The sequence below is a fragment of the Populus euphratica genome, unplaced genomic scaffold (genome assembly GCF_000495115.2).
Source record: "Populus euphratica unplaced genomic scaffold, PopEup_1.0 scaffold71.1, whole genome shotgun sequence".
Lineage (NCBI taxonomy): Eukaryota > Viridiplantae > Streptophyta > Magnoliopsida > Malpighiales > Salicaceae > Populus > Populus euphratica.
Window position 1 is genome coordinate 453,509 of NW_011499949.1, and position 19,789 is coordinate 473,297.

Consider the following 19,789-nt stretch of genomic DNA (forward strand, 5'->3'; position numbering starts at 1 on the left):
ATTTTTCCAAGCAATATAAAAGCTTAAAAATATTTTAATGACATTTATATTATTAAGAGGAATACTTTAATTATAAATTTGATCATTTTTATTAATAAAATCAGACCAATCAATATTTTTCTCTCTCCTTTGTTATCTTGTAGCGACCCTTTTTTATATCTTTTCTTTAAGGACTAAACTATAAATAAAATAAAACTTTGAAATAAAAATATAATGTCTTAACCGAAAGGATAAAAAAATTGGGACAAAATGTTAAACCTAATTATATTTTTAAACAAGTAAAAAAAAGTACAAATACGAAGTTGTTTTCAATTTTTTTTTTTTTGTTTTTTAAAGAACCCTAGCTGTTTCTTTTGAAAACAAAGGGAGGGACGTGAATATTAGCAGAACAGAATTAGAATAGGATAGAAAAGAAAAGCCAGAGCTTGCTACCCTAGATTAGCTCTCCCAATCAAAACCAATCATGGCAATAGAAGAAGAAGGGAAGCACAAGAACCAAAACCAACAAACATGGGGTACGTGGGAAGAACTATTGTTAGCAAGTGCCGTCAAGCGTCATGGTTTCAAGAACTGGGATTCCGTTTCTTTAGAAATTCAAACCAAAACCTCTCTTCCTCTTGTCTTAACCACCCCGGAAAATTGTCAGCAAAAATACCACGACCTCAACCATAGATTCAACACCAACAACAAGCTCCATCACCATACCCGTAAACCACTGGATTTTCAAGAACAACACAACAACATTAATACTGCTGACAATAGTAATACTACCAATAAGCTTGTTAACATTCCCTGGCTGGAAGAACTCCGACAACTCCGTGTAGCGGAGCTGAAACAAGAGGTCCAACGATACGATGTTTCCATCCTGTAAAAAAAAAATATTATTCCCTTTTTATATTCTCTTTTATCTCCTACTACTTATTTTTCTTCCTCAGATCTGAAACAAACATTCATATTTGTTGACAGTACTTTGCAATTGAAGGTGAAGAGATTGGAGGAAGAGCAGGAGAGAAGCGTTCAAGGAGGAGATAGCAATACACAGAAATCAGATCTGAAGGAAGAGAGACCGGAGATCGAGAAGGAACACGAATCAGGGAAACCGGTTTCCGTTTCCGGCGAGGAGTCGGACTGGGAGAACCGATCGGTGAACGAGTCGAATTCGACCGGGACGGGAGGGAAGGGTGGAGGAGAAGATGCAGCGAGGGAATTGGAGAAGCTGGAGCCGGTTCGGAGCGGGTCCGGCGAACCGGATCCGGTTATGAGCGGGTCGAACCGGAAAGAGGTGGAGGAGGGTGGTGGCGGTGGTGGTGATGGAGGAGAGGAGTCGTGCGAGGTGGGTGACTCGGTGAATCAGCTGAGCAGTGAGTCGTTGAGTTCGGGGAGGAAGAGGAAAGGGAGGGAGAGGAAGGAGTTTTCAGTAACAGGCGGTGACGAAACGGTGGTTGTTTGTTCGGTGAAATCTGAGCCGTTGGTTGGGTTCTTAGAGATGATTAGGGCCCACAAAAATGGTTCTCTATTTGAAAGCCTGCTTGAAAACCAGGTACGTATGGGCTTTTCTTCCACATAATTTTTTATTTTTTATTTTTATTTTTTATGGAGTTTATTAAATTTCACACGCTTATTTAATACCGATAGCAATTAAACCATTAATTTTTTTTCTTTTTAATATAATTATATCATATGAGGAATCTGGTAAACCTAATTTGTAGACGTTTCTTGAAGGGGGATTTTGTGAAAGAGGCAGGTTTTACCGGTCAACAACTAGGACTAGGTGGAATTAAATATTCACGAGTGTTCAGTATCTTGGACCATATATTATTGTTATTATTATTATTTTAAAAAACTTATTTTTGGACCGTTTGTTTTCTTGTCTTTTCCCATAATCATATATTGTTTCCTTGTTCCCCTCTCGTCTCATCTGATCAACTCAATTCTCCCCCAAAAATTAGCCGAAATTCTTTATTAGATAATTCTTAAGCTTTGAACTTGTAGAAAAACAAGAAATCAATGAATTTTCTAAGGTCAAACCTAAGTTCATGCAACGTGAATAGCTCTGTTCTCTTAGTGGGTTCTTATTACATAACTTTTTATATTATTATATCATTGATAATTCACAACCCATCCTCCTTTAACCGAAATAAATTCGCCCATTCACTTATTATTTTAAAACTGAGACTGGTTTATTGAGTCGACCCAGGTTTATTGAGTTAACCCAAGACTCGATGGATCAAAAACCTGAACTAATTTATATTAAAAAAAACAAAAAAAACTTGGTTAATCTAGTATAACTAAATCATCAACTTTAGGTTTTTTTTTTTTTTTAAAAAAAACTATTCATTCACCCACCTTCGTTTTCAAGTTTGTACAACATTAGCTTTTGGGCCCACAATGTTGTCCCACCTCTAGAACAATTCCCATCCAAAGAAAGATTATCTCTTGGCCCAGTTCAATGATGAGACCATGGGCTCACATGAATTGGGCTTGTGCAATAATATTTGCCAAAGCCACACCTTTGATTTGAGGAAAGAACAAAGGTGGGTTAAAACAGCGATGCTTCACGTATGTTCAAGTTTTGCTTGCAAGTGATATCTTTATATCATTGATAATGCAGTAAACTCATAACCATATGTAATATACTCCAGGAAATGGATGTGTATAAAGACATGATCCGGCAGCATATGGACTTGGAAGCAATACAAACAAAGTTGGAACAGGGTTCCTACTCTTCTTCAAGTCTTTTGTTCTTCCGAGATCTTTTGCTTCTCTTCAACAATGCCTTAGTTTTCTTTCCCAAACACTCTGTTCAATCACTCGCCGCCCATGAACTCCGATCCCTAGTGTCAAATGAAATGAGAAAAGAAACCCAAAGCTCTGATTCCTCTGTAATGCCAGAAAATATCCCACCTCAACCGAAAAGCGAACTTGAAAGATCAGATTCATTGCTCTCTAAACACAAGTCTTCAATTCCTGTTATAGTTTGTCGTAAACGTAGTTCAATATCTGTCAAGCCTTCCTCATCTAGCTTAGGGCAAAAGATTGAGCAGCAGCAACAACAAAGCAATGAGAACAAATCGGTTAATGATCTGAAACCGCCTACTGTTGAGCAGGGTTTACTAAAGAAGAAATCTGACGAGAAGCCTGTAACTGGTGTAAGAAGTTCACGGAGAGGCAAGAAGAATCTTGCGAAAGGTTCCAGTTCTCCAAGCAAGAAGCAAAATACAAGCCCTGACTCAAAGGCTGCTGTACCCGATAAGCCTGAAACTCCCAAAACCGAAAAGAAGAAAGGTGAGGCATTAACATTGGAGAAGAAAAAAAGCGCAGTTGATTTCCTGAAGAGAATAAAGAAGAATTCCCCTGCAGAGACACCAAAGAAGAATGGTAGAGTAGCTAGTAATGGTGGTGGAGAGCGCAAGAAGGAAGGAAGTGGTGGGAAAGGAGAGACAGGAAAGGATAGAGTGTTGAGGAAAAGTAGTGAGAAAAAACCAGGAAAGCAGGAGAGTAGTCCCGCTAAGAGGAACGTTGGGAGGCCATCAAAGAAGGCAGCGGAGGTGAGTAAGGTTTCAGGAAAGCGTGGGAGGGACATTGGAGGAAAGGAGGCGGCGAAGAGGCCAAGAAAGCGGTCCAGGAGGTAAACATTGGTAATAAATGGCTGCTATGGCTTCTTCTGTATATTATGTAGTGTAGTGTAGTGTCTGACCACTCGATCTGTTAGCGGTCATTTGATCTTTTAGTCACTGTAACATTGTATCAACTCTAATTCTTTTTATACTTAGTATTAGTGGAATTGAAAAGCATAATTTGTTTTTCCACCTATTTTTCCGTGCTAGTCATTTACATTTTGTGCTATTCGAGAGTCGAGAGTGATCAATGTTTTGTTGAGCAAAAGATCTTAGAAGACTCGGCTTCTTGATTAACTCGTAATGATAATTAGCAAGAATAATAGAAGACTTGCACTCAAGTCCTCTGTTTAATTTGGATGACTGAACTGATAATTATCCGTTAATGACTTTCCAGATGTTCTTGTACTTAAGACTGCTCTTGCTTGACTCGAATTTCCATGGCAGGAATAGGCATTTTCTAAGAACTGGACTAATTTTCGAAAACGTAGGCAATGTCCCTGAATGTACCGTCAGTTTGAATTATTCTGTTCCTCTCTCCAAAACCTGCAGAAAGAGAATGATGGTGAGAACATCTTCCAAAACAATTGTATGAATAAGAGATTCAACTGTTCAATTGATTGAAAACAAATCAGGAACTGTTGAAAGAAATTTGCAGAAAAGCACGCTCCACATGAACTGAAAGCACTCCCCTCAAGAAATTTGCAGAAAAGCACGCTCCACAAAGCACGCCCCACATGAACAGTCTGCTTATTTCTAGAGTTGATAGATACTGGAAAAGGAAAAAAACAGCTAAAAATGAAGACGAACAGAGACATGCACAATCTGAGATCAGAGAGAAACAGGGTAGCAAAAACTTACAGACAATGGGTCAGATCTAAATTTCATGTATGGTGGGTAGAAGGTGAGTGCTTTTAATGCCATCCTGGCGGCTGTAGGCACCATTACTAACTCGGAACATTCTTTTCTTCTCGTGCCTATGCATAATGAAGCCATAACAACCAGAATCCAAAGTCCCATTTCTCTGCATAATTCTGCTCCCATCTTCAGAGTTCTGAAACCACAACGATGGTGGTATTATACTCATGATTCATGGGAAATCTCTGTTTTGGCATAAACTTTCCCTACGAAGTGCGGTGGCAATTTCTTTCGACTGTTGAAAATCAAAGCCTCCCTAGGCAAACTTGTCGAGCTCAAGAATAAAAACTGGCAACAATCCTGCAAATACAATTTGCCAAATGTCAACATAAATAAATACGAGGCTGTGGGAACTTGCAAAATGGAAAAACCCTCTACATTCCAAGTCTCAAATCCAAACCAAATAAAATGATTACAGAGACTAAAACATCTAGTCATTTTAATGCGGAACAAGACAAATTCACTATGGATTGTAACGCAAAATGTTTCCTTCTTCTTTTTTTTTCCTTGTTTTTTCTTTAAATCACTCAAACTTTTTTTCTTTCTGTTCGATCCTTTTACATGAAGTTGATTTGAGTTTAGTCATGATTATTTGTTTCGGTTGATTTGATATGAGATTCTTGTGATTGTGATGTCGAGAAAAAAATATAATGCTAGGTTAATGATTGATTAGACAATATAAAATTTAATTTTATTAACCTAAATCAATTCAAATTTTAAGGATTAAATTTAAAATTAAAAAAATATCCATTCTCTGTTTTTTTTTTTTTTGTCAAATCAAAGAATTAATTAAATGAAGAGTAAAAAATGATAAATGTTTGTAACACACACACCAACATAACATGTAAGGAAGATTACTACATTGTGATAGCATGCGTGGTTTTTTCTGAGATCTAAAAACAATATTTTTTCATATATTTGGAATCATCTTGGTAAAGGTATCTTTACTCGATGGCACGTGATGACGATGAAGCTCTAATATGGCTTCAACAATTCATTTTTTTCTTTTTTTCTCTTCCATGAAATAATATTTAAAATTATAAACAAGCAAGCCAATGTGAGATAGAAGAAATATTAAAAAAATAATAATTGAAGTGCAACATAGAATGAAGACATCATTAATTATGGATTGCAATGCTTACCCATGTTTTTTTATACCCTTTAAAATTTTTTAATCACTCAACTTATTTTTTTTAATTTAATCCTTTCACATTAAATATTGATTAAAAATTGAACTTAATAATTTATTTTATTTGATTTAATATGAATTTATTGTGATGTCAAGAATAAGATCCAACATTAATTTAAAATTGAAACAAATATTCATCCCTAAAATTGAACTTAATAATTTATTTTATTTTATTTAATATTAATTTAAAATTAAAACAAATATTCATCCTTTTTTTTTTTTACCAAATCACAAAATAAATAAATTGAATGAAAAAAAAAATTGATAAGTGCTTATAACACATGCATATGAAGATCTGACAACATGTGTAGTTTCCTCCCGTCTCTAAAATAGTTTTTCTTGGTATTTTTAAAATCATCTTAGTAGAAATTTTCTTATTCCCAATTCATAATGATAATAAAACTCTAATATGACTTCAACAATTCATTTTTTTTCTTTAATTTTTCTCTGCATCTCCATAGTCTTTACACCTGACTCACTCTAATATAATAAAGTGAATTTTTTTTTTTAATATTAAATTTGATTATTATTTTTTTGCAACAATTATAGTTTATGAAATGATATTTAAAATCATCACCAAGAAAAGACAACGTAAGATGGTCCAAAAGAAATCCATATTTTGTGGTGACTCAAAGGTCACCCTCCCACCAAAAGGGGCCAGATGGTAGCTGAGGCGTAGGGAGTGCATCATTGCTTCTTTTTATCCGCTCTTATCCCATAGAATATCACAAGTGGGATATGACAAGGTTTCGTGACTTACCCCACTTCTCTTGATCACACTTCCACACCGTTCGAGTTTTTTATGAGAGACGTTAGGGCACCCAGCTTTTTGCTCAAGATTTGTGTCCATGTTACTTTCCATGAAAAGGTTTTTGTTTATGCACCACACACCTTCTTCATAAACACCAAAAAATTATCAATAATCGATTTTTGGCTCATAATCAACAACAAAATCAGACAGACGGTTCCATTCATTGAGGTTACTGCAAAGAGCAGCAGTCATTTGTAGCAAGCAAGAGCATATATTGGCAAAAAATAAAACACAAAAAGAATTTACATTATAGCACACTAAATACGAATCAATGAACAATGTTACACGATCAAAAAGTGACTGTTACTGTTATCAACGAAATTTTCACCTGCCTACAACAATTTGATTCCTACATTAATACCTATCCTACACCAACCAAACCAAGAGCACTTCCATGTTGGGGAAGAATATACCATTCTAGTGAGGTTTTATACAAAAAGGTGGACATTCTTCAAAGTCAGATCTGTCTCTCTACCATTGCACGAGTCACTGCTACCCTGTTATCTGGTTCTGTCATTCTCTCTCCAATGCCTGCCCATATCGGCGACCACCCTCATCTGTTTTCAGACAAATTATCACATATGCATTCAACAAACAGGATTAAGTTCTATCCAAGGACTACTACTGGTCTAGTATTATCAAGGATTGCATGCTCATTTTCAAAAATATGCAAGCACTAAGAATTTATGACATGAGAATTTTGTCCACTATTATAGAAATTTTATAACTTGTATGGTGAAAATAATATTAGTGGATTCAGAAATGGAAAGGGAGAAGTATGTAATTCAAATGTTGTGTAACGATCAGCATTGAATGAAGGACTATTGCCTTAACCCTGTGTGGTAAAGATAGAATTGGCGACTAAAAAAATTGACGAAGGAGAAATATGTGATTCAAATGTTGTATTATTAAAGATATAGTACCCAGGATAGTATATCTGTTCCCAACTACCTCTGCCGAAACAAGATCTTTGAGACAGCCTACGTAACAAGTTCAAATTTAACATCAAGAGTGACATGATCAAGAGGGTTATAGAAAATGATGGTCATCTGAATTTGGGCGGCCAGAAATGCTGCTAGTCCTTCAACAAGCAGATGGTTATTTATTTTGGAAACTGTATAGCCATATCATATCAAATAGTTTTTACAAGCACACAACTATTATTCAGTTATCTGAAAACCAACTGGCATGAGGCAAAGTAAGCACAGGAGAAAGTTACAAGATGGTATGATACGTACCACTTTCACCATCAGAAATATCTGCAAGCCTTGAAATTGCATCAACAAGTGCTTGCTCATGATCCTGATTTGAGAGCATTAACAACTCAGACAAATTTGATGAATATGCTGGCAAAAGTGGAAAAGAAATTGTGAACAGGCAAAAGAATCCACCACAGTTTTTTGTCTGACCTTCAATACTTTCTTTGCTTTGTCAATCTCAAGAGGATCAGGATGATTTGCATTGAAGACTCTCTCTACCTGTTCAAATTTACAATTCATTAAATAACCTGTGCAAAAAGTAACACATTTTGAATTCATCAACATTTTTCACTTACTTCTCTGATTAGAGTATCTGTATGAAGAATTTGGATATCATCAGGCACCTTTTTTCCAATCCCATTCTGTGAAGGCAACAAATCTTTCCTGGATTGACCCTTTGTTACCCCTCTACTTCTTCCAGGACCAGGACCACCATCCCGGCTCATTGCCCTATTTATCCCATGCCCTGAACCACCATAATTGCCACGATGAGAAATTCCAGGGTCCTCATCTACCCATTGTATATCACCAGGAGAGATCTGCAAGAAAAAGAATGTCAGTCAATGGAAGCTTAAACAGAAACCACCTCTTTTATTCATGGTTTAAACAGTTGATCCCAAATTGAATATCTGTACCATGTTCCATAATTGTTTGAACGCTGAATCTACATGATATTTTAATTAATGTGTTTCTACAGAAGGCTTGCATGCTGTCTTTTGTGAACCTTGGAGTTTTTTTTTTTTTGGTTCAGAAAGCAAATATATATATATATATAAAATAACTGTCATCCTTCATCTCATCAAAAATAAAATATAGAACTGCTTGCACCACATTAAAAAATCCATAAACTTGAAGTACAACTGAAATGTGCCATTTCATCATGCTTTCAGATCATCATTGAGCTACTTCGTCAACCTCTTGATATGAGCAATCTTTTACTTCTTGCAATGTAAGAATCATAAACTAACTACTTCAATGATTGCAATCTTAGGCACAATCCACGAGAGTAGAAAAGAAACCAGACGAGTGCAAACATTTGGAATTGTCTTTTCAAAGCAAAGAATTTATCCAAGTCAGGGTTAAGCAACTCTAAACAATTTAATAAAAAGTATCAGTTAAGTACAGCAATTATGAAACACATTCATTCACAATTTGGGGTCTGTTACTCTGGAAACATAATGCAAGTGCAACCTGCTTTTCATTTATTTTTCATCAGTGAAAACAAATCCCACAATATAAAAGCTTTAGGCAATATGATTTTATAGGGCTAAATTGCAGTTCAGAAGCACAATCCATACAAGAAACAAAACAAGAAAAAAATTACAATAAAATAACCGATTGATAAAGCAATAGATATACCTCTGACAGATTAACCCATTCCCATGTCTCATTTGCTGTTCCCATATCATATACCAGAGCATGCCGCCCCTAACAATGGTTATAAGTGAGCTACAAAACGACTTGAAAAAAAAAAAAGAAGCCTAAATCAATAATCATACATACCTCAATTGGGTTGTAGTCAGTTATAACAGCCTCATAGAAGTGATTATCATCAGGCCACCTAGTTTTGACTCTCTTCCCAATATATTGATCAGCACCTTCAGGAACAGCACCGGAAGATATTCTATTTCCAACTTGCCCTCTTCCAGATGGACCTGATGATGGGTATGGAATGGACTTCATTGAAGAAGCACCAGGTAAACCCTGAGAAATGGGAAAAAGAAATATTAAGAAAATAGACATATAAACGAGTAGAACTTGCTAGCTTTTGAGTCAAGAATATTCACTCACAGGTTTTTGCTTCTTGCCCTTGGGTCCTGTTCCCGGTCCACGTTTAGCAGTGGATGAAGATGGCTGGTGCGATGCAGAAACTGCTGGTGGGTGAAATGATGGAGAAGGCCCACCAAAGGACTGAGAAGGTATTGACGATGTCATCTTCTGTTTCTTGCGGGATGCAGAGACAGTAGGGCTAGGTATTGGATCATGAACAGCTTGACCTGTAGTGAGCATGCCAGATTGATGCCCACCTGCCTGTCTCCATTCCCTAATGGCATTGCCCAAAATCATACACATTAAATACAAAAAAAATAAAATAAAAATACCTGCTCTGATCAAACAAAAGGGGTTTCATTTGCAAAGAAAAGAAAAGATTGCTTCATCAACCAATCATACCTTATCCTCCGTATTACATCATCTGCATTAACCCGAGCGAGAAGCTCTCGGTGCTCCTCATTAGACAATCTCAACTCCTTTCTAAGCTCTGTTATCAAGCTTTCCTTCTCCTGAAGAAAATAGATATAATGTAGCTGTTAATTTAAACCGGATGGGACAAATTTAAAGTTATTCGAATTCACAAAAATATTATAACAAGAAATACCCAAGTGATGGCATCAGCCTGTGCTTTAAATGCTCTTAGAACTGAACTGTATGCTTCCTGCTCAAGTTGGTGAATTTGAGTCTCCATATCAGTTTCACCATACATTCTAGGATATGGGACTGAAGCTCCAACTGGTCTTCCATTCCCTGCCACACGACCTCCTCTGGGAATTCTGTTTTGATGTGACGGGGGAAGATCATCATCAGTTCCTGGAATCCAGCAAAGTCAAAAACAGGATAATAAAATGACTTGAAAGAGGCTTTAAATAAGGTATTTAACCATTGAAAGTTCAAGGTCCATGCACAAAGCCTTTCTCACAACTGGAAGCATCACCAACATGAATTCCATGAGGGCTGATGCCCTTATTTCTAAAGATTCAAGAATCTTGATAATTTTGCCAGCTTGTGCCTCCAAATGATTTTGTTTGGAATTAGAGAAGATTCATAGAAGGTAATTACCACATTATCACTGAATTGCATTCAGGTTTTCTCTACCATTTAGTATCAAGTTTGTTGAATAAAAAAGTCTAAGCTTTGCTTTATAAAACAATCAGTGGAAATATTTTCAAAAATCAAAGCCCATATTATATTTTCTACATTGACAGCACAAATTCCAGATGAATGTTACATGAAGGGAATTTCCAGAAGATAAAAAGCTCAGATTTAAAGAAAGATTTGAATAACAGAGTACTAACATTATAAAAGAAACCCAAAGCTAGGAAATAAAATCCATATTCAAAGTGTAATCAATGGCATGATAGGCTATTCAGCTGCTTGCATATCAACAACTGCTAAAAGGTCGCATGTATTTTGAAGTTGACATTCAACATTGTTCAAAAGCAAACAAAATGCCGATACCAATAATCAATACAGTGCATCATTTTGTTAATCTCTCTGCAGCACACACAAATGCTAAAACTCCAAAGGCAGAAAGTTACACTCTTTAAGTTGCTCAAGCTCAAAAGAACATTCAAGAACACCCAAAACACTACTGCCCATCACCAAAATCCGACAAACTTCAATTACCAAAGCACAATTTGCGAAAACTATACTTTCGAAAGTACAATTCCCCCTTAACTTGAATAAAATAAAACTCCAATACCAATCAAAATTACTATCAGACCTCACTATTGCCTAAATGATACCAATTCAAACATCAAATAAACCTCAAAAAGCAATATCTTTCAAAAACAAATCTCACACTTCCTATCTAAAAAATGCCATCTTTTTCCTCCAAAAAAAAACAATCAATTTGCAAACACCTCATTAAAACCCAACAGTTTACATATCAAAATTCAAGCAAGACCTAGCCCTAATCATTAAAAAAAACCCATTATTTAACCCTAAGAAACTCACTAGATATATATATATATATATATATATATATATATATATATATATATATATATATATATATATATATATATATATTTTAACAAAAATCCATATAAAGAAACACAAAAAGGTTTGATCTCTGCAGGTAGAAGCTCACCACTGCTATCGAAAGGCTCGTAATCCATAGCCAGCTTTGATACCCAAAAACAACACTGCTTTAGCTCAGCGCCACCGCAAAACAAGCCCTAAATTTCAAATCCACTAGTGGGATTTGGCTTCAGAGATTTTTAGAACACTAAAAAATTAGCTTAAGAACTGAATACGATGCCGTTTAAGATGCAGAAACTGGAGAGATTTATCATCCTCTTTAGCTGACGGATAGACTCTGAGCTTACAGACTGTGATTTTGATTATTTTTTTCACCTTTTTTTTCCTCGAAAATTAAAAATTAGGAAAAAAAAAAACGGACTTGAAATAAATTATTAAACGGGTGTTGTTTAGTTAACAGTGGATTTTGAAATCCGTTAGTTTTTGTTCTCTGTCCTGTAACAAGGAGCCATCAGCCAGCCATGTGCCAGAGGAGAGGTCTCTCTGTGTGTGTTCTTAAGCCGAGGTCCAATAGTTTGGGCTTTCTGTTTTGTCATTAAAAGAAAACAAACTAACAGATCTTGGTCTGAAATTCTCAGCCCGGATTATGGGATTCTTGGATCTTCAGTTGTTGGAATCTGTAAGCCCATCCCATGATTTATCCATGGAGGAGATGGATGCCATGCACTCCGTTTGTCCAGGCTTCTGTTCCTGTTTTCTAGGTTAAAAATCCAAAAATGGTAGCTTAGAGAAACGAGACCGCCAAATTTTTGGTGGAGAAACGTGTACTAGATAGTTGAAAGTCAAGATTCCGTTCGTTTATGTAAAATAATCTGTTAATTTAATATTTTTTTAAATTAAATATACTTTTAAAACTTCCATTTAAAAAAAAAAACCCGCTACCGCAAAGGGTGTTTCTCGTCATTATGCTTGTCAACAGTTTTGAAGTGTGGAAAAGTCGGTGAAGGATGGCTGCTTGCTAGCTTGCTCACCGATGTTCAAAATAAAATTATAAAAAACAATTTCGAATCTCGTACCTGAATACCTTAAAATTAATTGGTCTGGTTTAACATTATTAAATGATTATATTTGATAAAAAAAATATTACCTTGCTGTGTACTCAATAATGTTTTATGAAATATTTTTTTTATCAAATATAATCATTTAATAAGTGTTAAACCATTATTGAGTACACAGCAAGGTAGCAAGCAGCCATCCTTCACCGACTTTTCCACACTTCAAAATTGTCAGATAAAATTATAAAACATTTTTTTATCAAATATAATCATTTGATAATGTTAACCTAGATTTGATTTAAAAAAAAACAAACTATCAAAATAAAATAATCATATTATCAAAAATCTCTACTTAGAGCCTCAAAAATATAAGAAAAATGGATGTAATTTGATTTGATTTTTATTTAAAAAAATAATCAAACTAATTTATTTTGAAAAAAAAAATTGGTTCAAACTAATTGATTTCGGTTCGATTTAGTTTTTTAAAATTTTTGGCTCAATTTTTTAGTTTGGCTTAGTTTTTTTCCGGTTTAGCTCGATTTTTTTTATTTGGGTTAATTCAATTTTTCAGTTTCAAACTTATAAAACTAAAACCGAACAGAACTTGTTAGTTTTTTTTAAAAATTCTAATAAATTTAATCAGTATTTTTTATGGTTTAATTTTTTAATTTTTTTCTATTTTTTTCAGTTTAATTAGTTTTTCATTTTTTTTTTCACTGCTTACACAAAGAGTAATGTAATAAATTGAATGAAAGATATATATAGTTGTATACTGTTATGAAGGAAATTGATGACACCTGATATATAATTAATTAATGAATGGTCTACCCAATTGATCAAGTGTTGGTTAATTAATTAATAGATTAATATTTTTTTTTCCGTGGTCGCTTCTCCTCTTGTAGATAGAGGTATCTCTTTAGCCTCGAAGTACGAATCTACATCTTGCTAAAATATCAGTTCTTACTTGATCCAGCAGCAACACAAATCTTTTTGTTCACTATCTGAGAATTGATTTTGGAAAGATAATGGGCCTGGAACCAAAGAATCTTGAATCTTCTATCCCTGTTCCGAGTGTACAGGAGCTTGCCAGCCTGAAACTTGAGACCGTTCCATCTAGATACATAAGAGAAGACATGGACAGCATCATCGGCACCGTTCCCTCCGACAGAACTCTCCGAGTGCCGTTGATTGATATGGCCAAGCTGGTCGATTCAGAGTCTCAAGAGACAGAGCTTCAAAAGTTTCATGCTGCTTGCAAAGAATGGGGCGTTTTTCAGGTAACGTAAAACTAGGCAATATACAAGTTCTAACATGCATGAGCAGCGTGTATATTCAAATATGTTGCACACTCTAGGCTGAATTTTTTCCCTTCCTTTGTCCCATCAAGAAATAGAACCGACCAATCATAGCTTTTAGTTTATTTTTTATTTCATGAACGTGGATGTTTTAATTAAAAGTGAAAATAAAATGATATATACAGCACCGGAAGTAGGAATAACATTATTGAATCCGAGCTTGAGTCAAGAGGTCGGAGAGAACACATATTGGATTATTTGTTCTCTCCCGTAACTATCTGTTTGTTTAGCTTGTTGCAATCCAACTTCGATGTTCTTACTGAAGAGAACATGGTACCAAAATCGGAGGGAGGGAGATGCAAATACTGCGCGTCTTCATCTTCATATACAAATAAAAGTTTCATCCACGAACTATCCTGAAAACTATAGAACTTGAGTTTTATCTGACTTATGTGGAGGATCTCAACATTGTAGATTTTTAGTGATGATTTTTAGTTCATTGAAAGTCTAAAAAAAAAGGGAAAAAGTCCAAAAGATTTTTCAGCTGCACAATAGAAACATCGCTTGCTTAAATAACAATTAAGAAGACATCGGTTTTGGTTATTGCATGTACATAATTTAATAAGATTGATGCACATATATATGATTGTGTTATGCAAAATGTGTTTGTCGTCATTAAGCTCCATTGTAAAAATTACTATTTGATTGTCATTAATAATTTGCCCTTGAAATAACAGCTCTTAATCTCAAGTCAAATTGCATTGATGGAAATCTATTACCTACTCGCATACTTGTAAACAATTTTAAAGCGTTCAAAAGTCAGCAAAGGATGGCTTTGAACCATGTACTCATAAAATTAAGCTGCTGTGAGTGATGTCTGCAGTGCTGACAACATTCACTGACAATTTCGATAGCAAATGGTCAAAGTTCGATTTGTTTTACTGTTCTTGCCCAGCTGGGAAACGTTGAAGAAAGGCTGAAGAAGCATTACAAGATTAATTTGTCTGTAGTATGACTTTTATGGATGTTGATGTTAGCTTCAAGTCGTGATTAACAAGGAATTCGATCCTGCTTACCTTAATTGCTCACCGATGTTCAAAATAAATAAACAAAGTCTTAAAATTTAATATCGTGCTTGAATATCTTGAAAGTGATCTATCTTGGTTACATAATTATTAAGTGTTTATATTAGATCTATAAAGGCGAATCTCTCATTTTTCAATGGTCAAATAAGCAAGTATTCGAACTAAATAGTTAGTTTAAGCTGCTGGAGATTTGATTTTTCTCTTAAGAGATACGGCTGATGCTACTAGCCTCTAAAGATAAGGTTTTTTATTTTTATTATTATTTATTGAGTCTTGAACTCTAGAAAAGTGTTGTTGTACATAACCTAACAAATTAATATACCGTATAAAAAAAGAAAAAGAAAAAAGGTCTCTGTAATGATATGATTTTGCAGTTAATAAACCATGGAGTTTCAGCCGAATCACTGAGAAACATGAACAAGCAAACTCATGAGTTCTTTGACCTTCCCTTAAAAGAGAAGAAACGCTGGGCACAGAAACCGGGAAGCCTTGAAGGCTATGGTCAAGCATTTGTGACCTCAGAAGAACAAAAGCTTGAATGGAATGACATGATTTTCCTCAAAGCTCTTCCCATTGAAAACAGAAACCTCGAAATGTGGCCCGAAAACCCTCCAAAATTCAGGTACTAGCAACTAAACAAGATCCCATCACCAAGTTACTGGTGTTGACTGTCATGATGATTAACTAAACAAAGTACATTTTGTCTATCAGGGAATCCCTTGACAGGTATTCTCAAGACATGAGGCAAATTGCCGTTGCCTTAACAAGATTCATGGCCATGGGGCTTGAGATTGAGAGTCAAGAGCTCTACGATGCTTATGAAGAAGGACTGTATCAAATAAGGATGAATTACTACCCATCTTGTCCTCAACCTGAAAGAGTTATGGGGTTAACCCCACATGTTGACATCCCTGGCTTCGCTCTTTTGCTTGATTGTGGAGATACACCTGGATTGCAGGTTCTAAGGGATGATCATTGGATTTTTGTTGAACCTTTAGATGGTGCCATTGTTGTAAACATGGGGCAGATCACAGAGGTAAGTAAATAATTATACTAGGTGTTCATGTGAGTAAAATATTTCATATCAACTGAAGAAAAAGGAAAGTGGGGTATTTGAGCAGTTTGTTCAAGTTATAATAAATAATTATACTAGATTTTTTTTTCGAGTTGTGCTCTAATGAATTGATTATAAGATGTATAGTTAGATAATTTAATTGAATAATGCAGATATTAAGCAATGGGCTATACAAAGCACCAGAGCACAGAGCGGTGGTAAACAAAACAAAGGAGAGACGATCCATAGTTACCTTTTGCTATCCTAACTTATCTTTCAGAGTTGGTCCTGCCAAAGAACTAATTAAGCTCGGAAGTCGACCGTTATACAAGACTGTCACCGTGGAAGAGTATATCGGATGCTTCATCAATCGAAAGCTGGAGGTTCCGTTCATCGATACCATGAAAATCTAATAGCTTGCACAGACAGAACTGTGCTTTGAATAAAAAAGCTGCCCTACAAATTCTCAATTTCTCATAACTTCACGTTGAACGATATGATTAGTAGCGTGATTCTAAGCTATGTGTGTGTGTGTGTATATATATATATTTCTGTGTGTGTGTCTATAATCTTTGTTTTTTAAATATTTATATTTATATTTTTATTCTTAACATTTATCATATAAAAATAACAACAAAACTCTTATTCTTAGAATTTAAAATTAATTATTTTATTTATTGCAATTTTTTACTAAAAATCACTAACGTTAATATTATTATCTAGATATTTAATTTTCATTAAAATAAATTATTTTTAATTTTTAATTTTTTTTATCACTGATGATTAAAAATTACTAACTAAATATTGAAATTTTTTACTTCTGAACATGTTAAATTGAGAGAGACCAACTTACATGATAATTAAAAATATATTTGCTCTCTCTCTCTCCTCTCTCTCTCTCATCTTTTAATGAAGGGGAAGGAGAAGGTTAATCTTACCTTCCCTTCCCCTCTCCTCCCGTCATATTTTTTTCTCAAATAAATAGTTAAAGAGATTTAATAAATTTTTGAAGATATTAGACCTAAAATCTGAGTATAAAAAATCATTAAGGAAGCCTGGTCAACCCCTCGACTCACCTATAATTTTCTTTGGTATAGGATTAAGGGATTACGAACGTTTTGCTAGATAATTGAAAAGTAGTCTCGGGTTTGAAATTCTGGGCCTCATAAGCTACCTTGATATTAGATATATTTTTGAGTTTTAGTGCCTACTGTATTTATGAATCTAGCTATGCCGCATGCCAGAATATTTTTTTATTTAAAAAAAAATACTTTGGTGATGCAAGCAAGTTTTAAAAGAATTTAAAAAAAAATAAAACTTGAGGCATAGATTCAATTTTTTTTAAAAAAAAGAACAGGGAATAAGAAACATAAAAAAGAAACAATTAAAGTCAACAAAATTAAGATTTTAGCTGATTAAAATTAAAAAGAATAAAGAAAAAAATAGCATCGGCCAACCTAACTAAACATGTTAAATATACAAGTTAGGTTGATAAGAAAATAAAAAAAATTCAAGTCGAATCCTAAATAAATTTAGAGTCGAATAATGAAATTGAAAACAGAATCAATTAAAAAAAAAGCTAAGCAAATCAAGCTCTACTATTTGGATCATGTGATTAAAACAATTGAATAGAAGGTAAACTAGAAAACATCATGTAATTCAATTCCAAAATAATCTAATGTTGAAGGACGGGGTGTAAAAAATATTAAATTTAAAAAGAACGACCCTAAAAAAGTCAACCAATCTAAACTAACTTGTAAAACCTGCGATCCAAGTAATGAGATAAAGATGAACGAATAAAAAGAAAATCAAAGAAAATCATGACAACATCTATCAAGAAAACTTAACTTTGAATGATGGAACAAAAAAAAAAAGATTAATTCTCAATCAATGCGATATTTTGAGATAAAATCAAGAAAAAAAATTGATTTAGAACTTGCAAAAATAAATCTAATAAAAAAATCCAAGACAACCCCTGTCATTTTAAAATTTAAAAAACAACAAATAGAAGGAAGATAAAGAAACAACAAAGCTAATCACTAATGATATAAATTTTAAATAATGAAATTGAAAAAAAATTAACTTCAAAAAATAATAAACCAAGTAAACTCAGATAAACCTTCTAAACTTAAGTTAAGGTCTCACACTCACAACCAATTAAATTCTAGACCTGAGTTGAATCAAGAAACTCAATTTTCAATCAATTTAATATTGATTAGCCAAAGCATATCCAATAAAGAACATCAAATAAAAAGACTTAAGAAAACATATGTCATTTTCAAAATCAATGAAAAATTATACCAAAAGAAAATAAATAAAAATAACTGAGCCAGTCTCCAATTAAATAAATATTAAATGATAAAACTTGAAAAAATGAGCTTAAAAAAAAAAAAAACCAAGTAAACTCAGGTAAACCTCTCTAAAATGGATTGATCTCTAAAACCCAAAGTTCGTGAAATTGTAGGCCCAAACTTAGTCAAGAAGTTTAGTTCCCACAAATCTAATGTTGAATAATGAAATAAAGAATATTAATTTATAATATATGTGAAAGCAAGAATAATAGTAATAAGAAAAACAGGAATCATATTTGATGGGAAACAAAAACTTAAGAAGGCTGTAATAAAAAAAAAAAGTAAAAATTTATCTCAAATAAAACAAATAGAAATAAAAAAAAATGAGGACTAAATTTAAAAATTTAAATAAGAATAAAATTAAAAAGGAATCTTAATTTTATAAATTAATTTAAAAAAATTATTTCATATATTGAAGGATGAAATAGGAAAAAAAATATCAATGTAAAGAATTAGCCAAAAATACCAAACGAAGAAAGACTCAATTTTTTTTTTATGGAAAGCAAATAAATAAAAAGAATGGAGCCAAAAGCCAATTGAATAATATTGTTGAATGATAAAAATAAAAAAATAATTTAAACAAAAGAAAATAAAAAATCAAACAAACTAAATGCAAATCTCCTAAACTTAATCTAACATCTGAAACGCTTAACACTTGAATTATTAGACCATGATTCAACCAAGAAAATTAATTTTTAACAAATTTAATGTTGAAAAATAAAATTATAAAAAATAAATATCAATTTAAAAAACTTGTAAAGTTAAAAAAACTTAACAATCATTAGAACATGGATCAAATTTAATAAGAAAAAAACATGAGGATAGAATTGTAAAAAAAAATCCCAAATAAAACTAATAGTAATAATCAAAACAGGAATCAAATTTAAAAGAGAAAAAATAGAAAATGATAAAAATAAAAAAAATCTAATTTTATAGATTATTCAAAATGAAAGAAATAATAATTAAAAGGACATGTATCAAATGTTAAGGAAAAAAAAATTAAAAGAGTTGGCTTGAAATTTTAAAAAGATTGATGTTGAATTTATTGAATTTAAGGTGAAAAGAGAAATAACAGGAGAAATTTTTTTTTATCAAAACCAAACCAGAAATGTGTTTGACACACACATCATTCTTTCAGGTAAGGGGCTCCAGGATCTTTTAAACATTAACATGGAAAGTGGTATTTGATATCCGAATGATTTTGCATGCGCCATCCACTTATTGGTATGTGAATAGAACACCTCAACAAAGTTTTTTTAAAATATAAAAATATATATTAACAAAAAAATCAAGATAAAAAAAAAAACCAAATCACTTCTAAAGGATAGTTTTGTTAATTTTGAACCAGATATAATTAAATAATTAACTGTGATTAAAAAAAAACATTAAGGACATA

General features: G+C 33.3%; 3 protein-coding genes across 5 annotated transcripts; 2 read left to right on the forward strand and 1 right to left on the reverse strand.

Moving 5' to 3' along the window:
* The first annotated feature begins 343 nt into the window (after nucleotides 1-343).
* On the forward strand, nucleotides 344-3,809 carry LOC105137816 (muscle M-line assembly protein unc-89-like). 3 transcript variants are annotated; one of them, XM_011043705.1, is made up of 3 exons: nucleotides 344-867; nucleotides 967-1,540; nucleotides 3,108-3,809. In XM_011043705.1, exons 1-3 carry the CDS (start codon nucleotides 464-466, stop codon nucleotides 3,630-3,632), a joined length of 1,503 nt encoding a protein of 500 aa, XP_011042007.1. In that variant the 5' UTR covers nucleotides 344-463; the 3' UTR covers nucleotides 3,633-3,809. The 3 variants fall into 3 exon arrangements, with proteins under 3 accessions (XP_011042007.1, XP_011042006.1, XP_011042005.1); XM_011043704.1 differs by having other exon boundaries at nucleotides 346-841; nucleotides 983-1,540; nucleotides 2,643-3,809; XM_011043703.1 differs by having other exon boundaries at nucleotides 348-867; nucleotides 2,643-3,809.
* A 2,951-nt stretch (nucleotides 3,810-6,760) lies between these two features.
* On the reverse strand, nucleotides 6,761-12,364 carry EML4 (Emsy N Terminus (ENT) domain-containing protein). The gene is made up of 10 exons (XM_011043706.1): nucleotides 11,663-12,364; nucleotides 10,172-10,380; nucleotides 9,967-10,076; nucleotides 9,586-9,838; nucleotides 9,298-9,498; nucleotides 9,154-9,222; nucleotides 8,091-8,333; nucleotides 7,945-8,013; nucleotides 7,774-7,837; nucleotides 6,761-7,092 (listed from the first exon to the last, which is right to left on the reverse strand). The coding sequence occupies exons 1-10, from the start codon at nucleotides 11,688-11,690 to the stop codon at nucleotides 7,049-7,051; spliced, it is 1,290 nt and encodes a 429-aa protein (XP_011042008.1). The 5' UTR covers nucleotides 11,691-12,364; the 3' UTR covers nucleotides 6,761-7,048.
* A 1,138-nt stretch (nucleotides 12,365-13,502) lies between these two features.
* Nucleotides 13,503-16,572, forward strand: LOC105137819 (protein SRG1-like). The gene is made up of 4 exons (XM_011043707.1): nucleotides 13,503-13,885; nucleotides 15,363-15,610; nucleotides 15,700-16,024; nucleotides 16,216-16,572. The coding sequence occupies exons 1-4, from the start codon at nucleotides 13,634-13,636 to the stop codon at nucleotides 16,453-16,455; spliced, it is 1,065 nt and encodes a 354-aa protein (XP_011042009.1). The 5' UTR covers nucleotides 13,503-13,633; the 3' UTR covers nucleotides 16,456-16,572.
* The last annotated feature ends 3,217 nt before the right edge of the window (nucleotides 16,573-19,789 follow it).